Raw genomic sequence first — 13,675 nt, forward strand, 5'->3', positions numbered from 1 at the left:
GTCACCATTATATTCTGGTTATCTGTCACGGTGCCCAGCGCATGGTCAATACTCATTATAGAGTTGAGTGAGAAAGGAAATGAATGAATGAATGAATGAATGAGTGAATGAATGAATGAGAAGACATGGAAAGCTTCGGGACATTCAAGGATCCAGGTCTGTGGTGCTATTGTGGACAAATACCTTTGAACAATGTCATTTGCTTCAGTCTGACTTGTCTCCCAACTGCAAGTCGGTAAGGCCCTTTTCTCTGTCTGTTTAGCTTTCCTATAAACCATTTCCCACTCTCTAGGAAACTAAAGGGTGAAGTCTTGACTAACTTCTAATATATAAAATACAGTCTCTGAATTTTCTCTCTTAAGTTGGTATAACTGTCCCATGCAGGTCTGGCTTTTACATCTACAAGCTAACATTTGTGTGGAAATAGATGATTCTTGTTTCATGGTTCACCACAAAGGTGCCATCCACATAAGGAGAGCATACTTAGAAACAAAAGTACTTGCACCCATGTTTTGTATTTTTGCAGTTAATTTTGACTTTCATCTTTCAGCAAAATACTGAGGGCTTCCAGAAAAGTTTCTAAAGTAGAGATTTCTGTGTTTGACAAAAGTCTACTGACTTAAGTACATGAAAACCTATGTGGATGTTTAGAGATTTTTACAAGGGACAAAATAACCTTTGAAATAACAAACAGTGAATTAGCTTCTGACATTGAACATTTTTCCTAAGTATGCATTTCATAGTAGATGGAGAGCATTGCTAAAAATTAGGGATCAGGGGCCCATGGGCTGGCAGACCTCCACTGTATTTCTTCCCCCCACTTTTATTTTTATTATTATTTTTAAATTTAAAATAACTGGTTACTAACATTATATAGGTTTCAGGTGTACAATTCTATAATGCATCATCTTTGTATTGCATTGTGTGCTCACCACCCAAGGGGATCAAATACATGGTGATGGAGGGAGACTAGACTTGGGGTGGTGTGCCCTGTATTTCTGTAACTGGTGGCACAATCTTAGGAAAGTCACTTAGTACTTTTTGTTTTCTATTTTCTCAACGGTTAAAACTAAGTGTTGGACCAGTTCCTCAAAGCAGAAGTTCTAATGTTCTGTGATTTTGAGTTTATGTCTTGAAGAACTGAAATCCCTTGAGCCATACATGTGAAACTAATAAATAATTCACTGCTCTTAAGAAAAGAACACTGAAGGAAAACCTTACCTTGATAAAGTGAGATAGGACACCTTTCACCCTGCAAAGCAAAGGGAGAAAAACACAACAAAACAAAAACAAAAACCAAAGCAGAGATGCCTGGCAGTGTCTTTTCTGCCTGTTTCTAACATAGTGTTGCACTTCTCAGAAGGCCACAGTGGTCAGTGAGGGGTCTTCGTCTCCTGGATTGCACCCTATCTCCAATTGTGTTTTCAAACCAAGTGATAAAATGGGATTTTGTTTTTTGGTTAGGTCACTTATTCGCTTTAAAACAAAAGTACATTGAGCAGAAGAGATGAGTATTTGTAATTTCCTGAGGGAGTTTGAATGAACCTGCAGCAACTCTGATTACACTGGTTGAGGAATGATGAGAAGAAGTAGAAGAGATTACACTGGTAATGAATCCTCCTGTCAAGATTCTCTCGTGGGAGAGAAAAAAGAGAGTGAGGGTGGCAGACACAGAACCATGAGGAGCAGGGAGAGCTGAGTTGCCAGGATGTGAACATGTCCATATGTTGGGAGGAGCCAGCAAAGAGAAAACAATGAGAGAGAAAGGCTAATTGACAGAAGAAGGTTCCTGGGAAGTCAGGTTGAGTGGCTGGACTGCAGATGGAGGGATCAGGCTCTTCCCTGACACAGGAAGTTTCAGGCTGGTGCAGACAGGGCAACATGTACAAATTGGGGACATGATGTGGGACAATTCAGACCTGGGTTTTGTTTTGTTTTTTAAGTAGGAGACAAGGCCATCCATTGAGCAATGAGCAAAGGGTTGGTGAGTAGAGAATCCTGAAAGCAGTGAACATTTGAATAGTTGGCTGAAGGGAATGGAAGCAGAAACCAACGATGTTCTCAGCAAATACCAGCCCTCAAGCCACCAGAACTCTGTGGGGACTCACAATGAGGTTTCTCTCAAAATCATTCCCTTGCTGAGGGCTCAGGGTCTCTTCTTGGACCTTCCATTGTCCCTAGCCACATTCTACAACTCTGAGCCAAGAGTCAGACTCTAGTGACCTCTACAGGTATCCTCTCCACAAAGAAGGGGTTTATTTATCCCTATTTCCAATGACTCAGGTCCTGCTTTCAAGCAACAGTGGAAACGTATGTAACTGTACATGCCCAAGAGGCTGCTTTTTCCCAGACTCTGTAGAGTCCATGAGTGTATTGCAACCTAAGACTCTTCTCTCCAAATGGGGCAGGATGTAGTTTAAATGGCAATGATCACGACCTTAGAATTTTTCTTTAGGGTTATAGTAGTATGTGTTTATGAACCCTGAATTCCAGAAAAATTGCTGTGGAACTTTCAGACATTTCTCATTCTTGTCTCTATAATATATATATTTTTTTCAGAGCTTGATGTGAGGTAGACACTTTTAAATTTCAATGAAAACCAGGAGACTATCACTGAGCTATCTACTACCTATAAGAACCTATTTCTCCTATCTTGATTTAGCTTCCTCATGACATGAACTGCAGCAAGAAATTGAGCTTACTCCTTTTGATATTCGTGGTGTCTAAAATAGTATGTGGCACACAACAGCACTCAATATGAGATGTTAAATTAATGAATACATTAATTAATGAGTGGGTAAAGGACATAATGTGTCTTAACACCTTTACCTTTCCCAGTAAGTGCATGCTATTTCTTTTAAATATTTTATTTCAGTTTGATAATTTAGTTTAAAAATTTTTAATTCTGTTTAGCCTCTGCATCAATGACAAAGGCATTATTCACAAAGATATTTGAATACTAAGAGGAAGCAGAATAAAACAAAGCTTTACTGGAGACCATTTTTTACTAGAGGTATTGTTTTTCCACCATAGGTTTTTCTAGTGATTAATATGTGAACCAAGAAATGTAAGCCTGGGCATGAAAAAGGATAACATATCCTTTAGAGCTGTTTTTTTGTTTGTTTGTTTGTTTGTTTGTTGTTAGAAGTCCCAAAAATATACAGGAATAAAAATTCACTTAGAAATAAGTCTTAAGCATTTCAAATTTATTAAAACAGAATAAAGAATAAAGAAGTGAGTATTCAAATTTCTTAAAAGGATAATAATGTACTGTGTAGCTAGAATAAAGGATTGTTAATGACATCAAGAAGTTAGGAAATGTTCATTGTCACCAAAAGGACACTATTAATGCCCAAATGACTCATTTTCTTTTGTGCAGCAAAACTCATCAGAATTATCTGCCAAACCCAAATTTGCAAAGTCTTTCAACCCAGTGCAACACAAAGGTGAGTCACAATAAACCAAAGGATATAAAAGGTAGGAAGAGACTATGAATACATCAAATAAAGAAAACTCAATGGCAACTTTTAAAATATATATATTTTTTATTGATTTTAGAGAGGAAGGAAGAGAGAGATAGAAACATAAATAATGAGAAAGAATCATTGATCGGCTGCCTCCGCCACACCCCCCACTGGGGATCCAGCCCACAACCCAGGCATGCGCTCTGATCGGGAATTGAACTGTGATCCCCTGGTTCATGGGTTGACGCTCAACTACTGAGCTATGCTAACCGGGCTCAATGGCAACTTTTTAAAAATTCATGTGAGAAGTGTGAGAGTATCAGCCAGCTGTGTGCCCAGAGTCTGTCTGAATGGTGCTCAGGGTTGACACAATAATATTGGGGATTTGACACTCCTGGAGATCAGCCACTATCACATTTAATTTCATCACAAAATACTAGTATCTTCTCAATTAGACAATATATAAATCTGTGACATTGATCACTGAGGCCATGGGGTGAAGTGTGGTTAAACTAACATCAATTGTGACCTTACCAGAGAGTCTCCCCTTCTGTGCCAGGTGCTTATGCACTAGTGTTGAACATATCCTCCTCCCTAGAGTGTTCCTGGAAGAGGAGGAACCACCATCTGCTTTGGGGAAGAGAGCACTGTCCCCTTTGCCTAGGACATGCCTTGTTTCTATGCTCAGATATTGGCTGTTGCAAATATTGGCTGTTGTGAATGACACTGAGCTCCCAGAAGACTGGTATTTAAGCATTGCAAATAGTTGCAGTATTTCTGGAGGAGAAGGGAGCATGCAGCATCGAGGCTGAGGGAGAAAGACCGCGTTACAAGTTAAGCTGAAGTCATACTTAAGAGTCCCATTTCATGTTAAAATTACAGTAGTACCTTATTAAGGTAGGGAAACAGGCAACTCCTTTAGATTCCAATCAAAATTATTTGAATTCAGTCTCCAGATGAAGTTCAAGTGTCTGAATTTGTAAAGATACTTCTCTCCCAAAATGTTTAATGTGCTCATTCAGGAGCATTGGGTCCCAATATTACTGCCACCAACTAGCCTGAGGGCTTTTGACAAACTTCTTTACTTTTTGGATTTTGTTCCTCATCAGTAAAATGAAAAACAAAACAAAACAAAAAAACGAAGAGATCGCTAAGGCTCCTCCCAGCAATAACATTCTGTGATCTCAAATCTGCCTTTTCTCATTTCCCAGCAATATCTGAAAAGCATGGTGCTTCTATTGTCAAACGAGAGATGTCTGACAAACCCGTTTCTGTGGCATTAACGAAATGCTGTTCCTATTGGCCAGCTATATTCTAGATCTTTCCCTACTGTCTTCCTATAACTGTCCAGACTTGTAAGGAATTGCATCGGCGTCTTTTCATTTTGGTCTCATGCTTGATTCCAACTTCGTAGCCAGAGTTCTAACCATCTTTTTCCTCTCTTAGGCACTTACGCATTTTCTCATACTGGAGAGTCCTCAAATGACATCATGCCAACTCAGTTTTTATCAACTGAATAAGGCTGGAAACCATAAAATCAAGAAAAAAAAGTTTTGGAGCAACCTGACATTTCCAGCTAAATGTCAGTGAAGAAATTAGTTCAATAGTAGATGGAATTTTCTGATAGAAAAGTCTGGGACTAAAAGAAGGAGGTTCCAGTAGCTTCGTCACTGCCCTCTTTATCTTCAATGAAATGGAAAGATTGATTTTCATGTGGTTTGAGTCAAAGGGATTGCTACATAAACATAGAAGAGTAGGTTTTATCAGAAATTGTGTCAGTTGTACCAGTCCCTCACTGCCACAAGCTGCCTGTCCTTTTTCATAAAATAGCACTTTTCATATGGCACGTCCAATCCTCTGAATCAGAGTAGGAAAATATCATGAAATTGCCTTAGATACATTGATGGGCCATGTTCACATTCTTATCAAAAAGTCATTGGTATAAATTTCCTAAGAAAAAAAGTCAGTTCCCTCCCATATTGTCCAGTTGGATCTTATGCTTATTTTTGCTTTTTAGATTCAGTTACTTAACTTTGAAAGTTAATCAGAAATAAAATGAAAACTTCCATTTCATACTTAATGCAGTATTTTCATTTTGCAAGGCACTTTCATCTAGTCCCCATTCCAGCGATGTGAGGTGTGCAGGCAGACCTAGTACAGAGATGAGGACATGGAAGCTTGGACAGGTGACATAACTGCTCAATGACTATAAAGCCAATGAAAGGTTGTTGGGGACTTTTAGGACTTTTGCTTCCTAGTCCTTTTGGACAGTCCCATAATAGCTTTGAAAATTACGTGCCATCCTAAGAAAGCTTTATGAGGTTATACATGTGGTTCATTACTCCCAGAATTTTCTCTATGTAAGCAGCAAAATGTAGGAAAGTTTGGTTGTCAGCTTCCAGGGAGATACCTTAAAACAGTGGTTCTCAACCTTTCTAATGCCGCGACCCTTTAATACAGTTCCTCATGTTGTGGTGACCCCCAACCATAAAGTTATTTTCGTGGCTACTTCATAACTGTACTTTTGCTACTGTTATGAATCGTAATGTAAATATCTGTGTTTTCTGATTGTCTTAGACTCTACAGCAGCGGTTCTCAACCTGTCGGTCGTGACCCACAGGTTAAGAACCGCTGGCAGGGTCGCCTAAGATGATTGGAAAACACAGATATTTACATTATGATTCATAACAGTAGCAAAATTACAGTTATGAAGTAGCAACGAAAGTAACTTTATGGTTGGGGGTCACCACAACATGAGGAACTGTATTAAAGGGTCGCAGCATTAGAAAGGTTGAGAACCACTGCTTTAAAACATCCTGGATTTCTTTCATAGTACATTGGAGGTACTTTCTGGAAGTTATTTACACATATAGCCAGTGTCACTTGTATGTGAAATACAGAACAGCAGGCAAATAGACACTGTGTGAAGTGACATTTTCTTCCATATTTCCATCCCTATTGGCTCACCTGAGTCCCAGCTCCGGAAGAACCAAGGCCTTCGATTCCTCCTTGTTTCTGGAGTTTCCTAGAGATTTGCACTGTAGTTTTGAAGGCAAGAGTTGATTTCTTTTAACAATAATTGTGATGATGATGATGGTGGTGGTGGTGGTGGTGGTGGTGATGGTGTGATGGTGATGACAATGATGGTAAGAAGTCAAAGAAGAAGAACCAACATTTATAGAGTACTCACTATGTGCCAGGCACTATTCTGAGTGCTCTGCATAGATTAACTCACTGTGTTAAAAGCAGGCTGGAGTAAGAGACTCTTCTTTCAGGCTTAATGACATAAGTGGCCATGTTGGAGAATCCCATGTGACAGGGAAGTGTAGGTGACCATGAGGGTCTCAGGTAGCCTTTCACCAAAGGTCAGCAAAAATCCAAGGTTCTTAATTTCACAACTGCAATGAAATGATTTCTATCAACAAACCCGAATGAGCTGTAAGTTGGGCTTCCAGAAAAGAGATGGTGCTTAAAGCCATGGGACTAGATATCACACAGTGGATACAGGGAGAGAAGTAAGAGGCTCCAAGCACTGAGCAAGGCACCCCATCATCATGAGGGAGGGAGGGAGAGGAGGAGGACCCAGTACAGGGGAATGAGAAGGAGCAGCTTGTGAAGTAGGTAGGGAACCAGGGGAACCTGCTGTCCCAGAAGCTAAGAAGAGCATTTTGAGGATTTCAGGGTGACAATGGGAAGATAAAGCACCTGACTTGCCTATCTCAATTTGAAACGTGAAGGTCTTGGATATATGAGTATAATAGGCACTTAGAGTAAGAAATCTCACTGTTGGGATGTTTCACAATAGAATGGAATCATGTTTAGACTTTGCCTGGACTTTTATCAGATAAGCTCTCCCAGATCTGTAACTCACTATTTTAGAAAGATTAATTTCAAGTTTTTCTCATGCTTCCAGAACAAATAAAGGGACTGACAAATAGTCATTTGATGGTACCTAGAAAGTTTTTCAGACTGATGCAGATTTCTCTAAAAGCCCCAAACCTATTTCCTTCTGAACAATTCTTTTTTTTCCCCAAATTTATTTTTATTGATTTTTTTACAGAGAGGAAGGGAGAGGGATAGGGAGTTAGGAACATTGATCGGCTGCATCCTGCACACCTCCCACTGGGGATGTGCCTGCAACCAAGGTACATGCCCTTGATCGGAATTGAACCTGGGAACTTCCAGTCCGCAGGCCGACACTATCTACTGAGCCAAACCAGTTAGGGCCAATTCTTAATTGGAAAGACTGCCTTTTGTTAAGATGGCAGAAGGGCTGTGCTGTACTTACCTTTATCAAACTTCAGGGGGCGAACTCGGACCGAGAAATAAATCCTGGACAAATTGTTGGGAGAGTAGACACACCTGCGATCCACTCTGGAATTTGGGGGTTTGAAACACATTTTAATCCAACTTCTCTAATTAGGAACAATTTACAGTGTTCCTGCTGTGATTTGTATAGTAAAATAAATTAGGGAGTTAGAGCATAATAGCTCTGTTTCAGAGCAGCAAACAATACCTCTGTTTCCTGGGTTTATTCCCAGGGATACTGGTAAATAGTGAAGCTGTTTCTAAGCAAAGCAGGAATTAGCCATGGCTGGTGTGGAATTTTCACCTGCTAGGAAACCAGTTAATTCAAGTATGTGGTGCAAAACAGATTGGGAGCACTCTGGGAATCTTCCTTCCTCCCTTCCTTCCTTCCTTCCTTCCTTCCTTCCTTCCTTCCTTCCTTCCTTCCTTCCTCCCTTCCTTCCTTCCTTCCTTCCTCCCTTCTTTTTTATTCATCTCTTCATTTGGGAGCAAATAGTTTGGCAAATTGTATAGTTTTGTCAGAGACGAGCCACATTTCAATGACTGAGTTACCCAAACTCTAGAGATTCCATTTTGTACCCAGGGTCTCTAGGATGGAGAGAGCAAAACAGAATAAACCAACATAGACCAGTGATTGCATTTAGAGCAGGGATTTAGTAGGTCCTCCAAGGTGGTCAGGAAGGACCAGAGCTGATTGCAATTTGTTGCTCAGCCTTCGTCTTCCTATGAAGAGTCCCATAGGTCACTGTTACCACGAATTCTCCGGGAATTGGTCTGCATTTCACCTGGCTTGATCCTAACCCAGTGTGCCTGAATGGCTTCCTGTGGGGCTAGTGTGGCGGGTTCTCTCCAGGGTGGAGTCCCTGTGAGGCCCGGCCTCCACCTTGCCTCAGTCATTCCTCAGATGCTTTCCAGTTTCCCATCAGTAAAACCACAGATCTGTATTCGTTAGATAAGCTCTGAGATCCTTCCCGTCCTGACTTTCTCTGATTCTGTGTCTCTTCATAGGTAACACCCTGGGAGAAGAGAAATTTATCACTAAAGAGTACCAGCCCAAGTAGGTTTGGCAAGCCCTTATCTTGCTGGGTAGGAATCACAGATAAAGCATTGCCAACAGTGACATTTATGCCAACCAGATGGGAGGCAACACCCCTTTGGAATTCTGACCTGATGCTTGAAACCAGAGCCAAGGAGCACCCCAGTGTGATGTGTTGCCAAGGGACACACTGCTTTTGTGGATAAGATTTCCTGGTTGTTAGATCTCAGCCATGTCCCCCAACAGGGCACAGGCAAGGCAGCCATGGATTCCATGACAACACGAGCCGGGCACTGCCAAGGACAACGCGCTGTGGCCTGCAAGCTTCGCCTGGTGCTGGCGATATGTGATTTTGTTTCCCTGAAGTCAGCTGGGCGGGGAAGCCAGCCCCACCTGTCCTCTATTTCACCTGATCGTGGAAAATATTACACAGCCCACTCCTTTCTGTGAATTAAACAATAAATAAATAAGTTGCATTTATGGAATCACTCCTAGAATTTATGTTGACGATATTTATACAATAAAGTTTGCACCACATGAAGTGCTCATGTCCTGCTTTCTCTTAAATTAAAGTAATGACTCTCTAATGTGCCCTCTTACCCCCCACCCTCAGCAGTATCAGCCTGACCTGGAACTTGTTAGAAATGCCAATTCTTGGACCCACCCCAGACCTCCTAAATCAGAAACACAGGAATGAGGTTCAGGGTCACCTGTTTTTTTGTTTTGTTTGTTTTTTTAATCCTTACCTGAGGATATGTTTTTATTGATTTTAGATAGAGGAAGGGATTGAGAGAGAGAAACATCAATGTGAGAAAGAAACAAAACACATATGCCACGACTGGGGATGGAACCCTCAACCTAGGTGTGTGCCCTGACTGGGAACTGAACAAACCCTCCAGATGATTCTAACGCAGCAATTTTCAACTGGTGTGCCACAATAATTTTTGAAATATGTGATACCTAACTATTTAGTCAAGGGCATGGACCTCTTTTTTCTTAGATTGTCAAATTAAAAAAAAAAAAATGACAACAGCCAACACAATAGCCATCTGGTGTGAATGAATCAAAATTATACCTTTTCTTTGGTAATATTGGCAAAAAGCATCTTACCTAATAATAGACAAACATGTAAATTGACCGTACCTCCGCTATGCCACCAGCCAATCAGGAGTGATATGCAAATTAACCCAACAAAGATGGAGGTTAATTTGCATACACAGGTGCAGAGTGACGGAGGGGGCGCGGGATGCTTACGTGCAGGCTTCTGCCCCACCCCCAGTCTCTTAGGGCCTCTGGGCAGTGTGGGAAGGTGGGGCCAGAGAGGAAAGAAGAGGCTCCGGGGCCTGAGTAGAAAGGGGCTGGGCCCGAGTGAAAAGGCAGTGCCGGCAGCCAGGGAAAGGAAAACCCATTCTAGCACGAATCTTTGTGCATCGGGCTTCTAGTAATATATATATATATTTAAATATATTTTTATTGATTTCAGAGAGGAAGGGAGAGGGAGGGAGAGAGAGAGAAACATCAATAATGAGAGAGAATCATCGACTGGCTGCCTCCTGCACACCCCCCCCACTGGGGATTGAGCCTGCAATCCGGGCATGTGCCCTGCCCGGGGAATCGAACCAGGACCTCCTGGTTCATAGGTCAACGCTCAACCACTGAGCCATGCCAGCTGGGTGCATAATATATTTTTTGGTGTCCGGCAGAATTTTAATAATTAGGTTATGTGTACCATGAGATAAAAATTTTGAAAATCGCTGCTCTAATGCCTGCTCAAATTTGGAAACCACTGACTTAGAGAACTCAGAGAGGGAACTTTGAGACAGGCTCCTAGCCTCCCCTTACGCAGGAGGGCGAGGAGGGGTGGGAGTAAAGACCTCCTGCAGTTTCATTTTCTGTTGCCAACACTTCCGTGAGCCTCAGGAATGAAGCAAGTCTATGGAATGGTGTGAACAGAGACGTGTTTAGAGCTGGATGGCAGTGCTCTGGGCGCTGTACTATAACTGTTAGGAAGGAAAGTGTTTGAGGCCTGGCTCCAACACTTACTAAGTGCATCAACTTGGTTACATGACCAAACCTTAGTCACTCCATCTGTCAGCGAAGTCATTGTTGGGAGAACGTGAGAGAAGCCTGAACATTCCTAGCATACTGCCTGGTATTTGGGAAGCATCTAACAAATGGTGGCCAATAATAATATTCAGAATGTTAATAATGAAGTATGAAGTCTCTAGGACATTGTTACTGTTTCAAAGCAGTGAGCTTAGAGGAAAGATCCAGTTTTCAGGGACCATAGGCAAAGGTTCAAATCGCAGTTCTGCTACTGACACTTGGATGGGCTACCTGATCTCCCTCACTTGGTAAAATGGACAGCTGACAGTTACCTTGCAGGTTTCACTGAGAGGCTTTGGTGGAGAAGGAAGTAAAGCAGCCTGAATACTAGAAGCGTTCGATACTTTTTTCTTTTCTCTTCCTCTTTTTCTGTGGGAAAATACACCCAAATGTTTAGGAGTATGAAGGTCAGCATGCCAGGGATTTACTCAAGCAAACACATTGAGGCATTCTATCCAGATGGCTTAGAAAATACCCGTTAAAAGGTGAGGGGAAAGACTGTAGGGGGCTTGAAAGAGGCAGGAACCCCTTTGTATATTGCTCTTTCTTGTTCATTATCCTATAGAAAATTTAATGACCCTTGATAAGTAAAAAGAAAATTAGCCCAGGCAAAGAAGTTTGTTTGAGGAAGAATACTGAAGTCTGACTAACCAAAAGAAATTTCTAATTATTTTTTTCCTTATTAACATACCATAGAACTTAAAGTATTTCCAAGCGCATTGCTGTAGCTTCTAAAGAGGGCATTTCCAACTGTGCAGTGCTCCCAGGTTCCTGAACACCAACCCCTTTCTGGCCCCTCTCTTCCTCTGCCCTTTGTTTTTTACTTGAAGGAAGACCAGCCACCAGCCTGAGATGTCCTTTTCCGGCCTCTCTTCCTTCCGCCCCGCCCACCACCAGTGTGTACACGTTGCCTCATCCGGGCCCTGCAGCTGTTGGGAGGGGCTGTGTAGTACAGCAATATTCGTTTGATTGAGCGTTTAAATGAACCAAAGTTTACATGCAAGTATAAGCACAAGATGTATAGGAGGTGTGACTATGAGGTGGTGAGATTGATTCTTTGTTTCCGCAAAAGGAATCTTAAGTTTTATTTTTTTATTCATTGAGGAAGTGTGGAACAGTGGCCAGGAGTATAGAATCTAGACTCCACATTTGCGTTATAGCCTTACACTTAGCCTAACGTCCTCTGGCCCTCCAAGGCCTCGATTTCCTCAATGGTAAAATTGAGACAGTGGTGGAACCTACCCTTGGGGTTGTTATGAAAATTAAATGCAATAGTGCATGGAGCAAAATTCCTAGAACATAGTATTTGCTCAATAAATCTTAGCTATTACTTTTCACATTTATTTTATTATAAATATAGAAGTATTTAAGAAAGAAAGAAAATAAAAATTATTTCCCTGTCCTACCTGGTTTGGCTCAGTGGATAGAGCATCGGACTTTGGACTAAAGGGTCCTGGGTTTGATTCTGGTCAAGGGCACATGCCCGTGTTGTGGGCTCAATCCCAGTAAGGGGTGTGCAGGACACAGCTGGTCACTGATTCTCTCTCATCGTTGATGTTTCTATCTCCCTCTCTCTTCCTCTCTGAAATCAATAAAAAATATTAATAAAAATAAAAATTCTTTTCCTTATTATATTTTTGCCTCCCTAGTTTTCCTCCACCATCAAATAATCATCATTAAACATTAGAAATACATCTTTCAAGTGTTTATCCTGCCACATAAATGGGACCCACTTTATACAAGTATGTATTCTGCCTTGTAAACTTATATTTGCTGTCTATTTCAAAAATTCACAAAAGAAATTTGGAAATTTTCTCTGAGACTGAACCGTGTATGAAATACAAAGGGAACAGATCTCAAAACTTTAGAGCATTTATACCTAATTTTCAAAATAAAATCTGCCTTATTCCACATGGTTACTTCTATTTATACACACACAAGAAGTGGGTCTGGATGGATTTTATTTTGTCAAAAACTTCACAACCCTCCCAAAGCTGCTGATAGTGTGATCATACCCGATATGCGAAAGACTATGATGCTGGCCCTGAAGGTAACTGGAAGGGAAGTGTTAGGTCTGCACACACCACCCTCCTCCCCATGTCCCTGCCAGCTCGGAAGTGCTATAATGCCCCATATATCAGTGTTAACTCTGGGGTTCTCCCACAGTGCAGCCAATCACCCACCCTCATGTGCAAAGATACACAGCAGACACAATACGGGCAATGAGCAACTCTGTTCAGAATCTGGCATTATCTGCCCCTTGGTAGGGACCAGCAACTTCTATTGCCAAGAGGTGAAATTTCACCATTGAATTCCAGCTTTGCCTTTGCAAATGCTTCTTCCTGCTAAACAAAAGTATATTATAACATATGGTTCCTACACAGGCTCAGTTATCTTAAAGCTTTCTCAGGAGGAGGAATGGTAGCAAGGAGTCCGGGAGTTAGCGTCCGTCTACATTTATCACTTTAAGACACAGCCTTGGCTCCTGGTTGAGCATTGGTGTAGGTACAGGTACCTGTTCCTTGTGTCACACTGACTAAATGCTCCACCTTGATTCGGAGTCCACTCAAAGCACATCTTACTGAGGATCAGTGCCTTTTAGGCTGAACAAGCCTGTTACAGATCTCTGTGTCCCAGCTACTGTCTCAACACCAGGTCCTTTACACAGAGAATGTCACCCAATCTTCTTTATAATTCCCCTCTCAGGTCTACTGAGATGGAAACAGGCCAAGTTCACCTAGAAAGTGACAAAAGTGAGTAA

The 13,675-nt window shown here is 41.5% G+C and overlaps 1 protein-coding gene across 1 annotated transcript in view; it reads left to right on the plus strand.

The window, feature by feature from the left end:
* Positions 1-4,984, plus strand: part of ADGRF1 (adhesion G protein-coupled receptor F1) — a gene marked incomplete at both ends in the record, with an annotated part of 28,292 nt that extends 23,308 nt beyond the window's left edge. The window contains 2 exons of the mRNA XM_080666373.1: positions 3,380-3,446; positions 4,911-4,984. Of these exons, the coding sequence (XP_080522499.1) occupies positions 3,380-3,446; positions 4,911-4,984 (141 nt within the window). The remainder of the gene's footprint in view (positions 1-3,379; positions 3,447-4,910) is intronic.
* Between the last annotated feature and the right edge of the window lie 8,691 nt (positions 4,985-13,675).

The sequence above is a fragment of the Plecotus auritus genome (assembly GCF_963455305.1).
Source record: "Plecotus auritus genome assembly, chromosome: 4".
In the NCBI taxonomy this organism is placed as follows: domain Eukaryota; kingdom Metazoa; phylum Chordata; class Mammalia; order Chiroptera; family Vespertilionidae; genus Plecotus; species Plecotus auritus.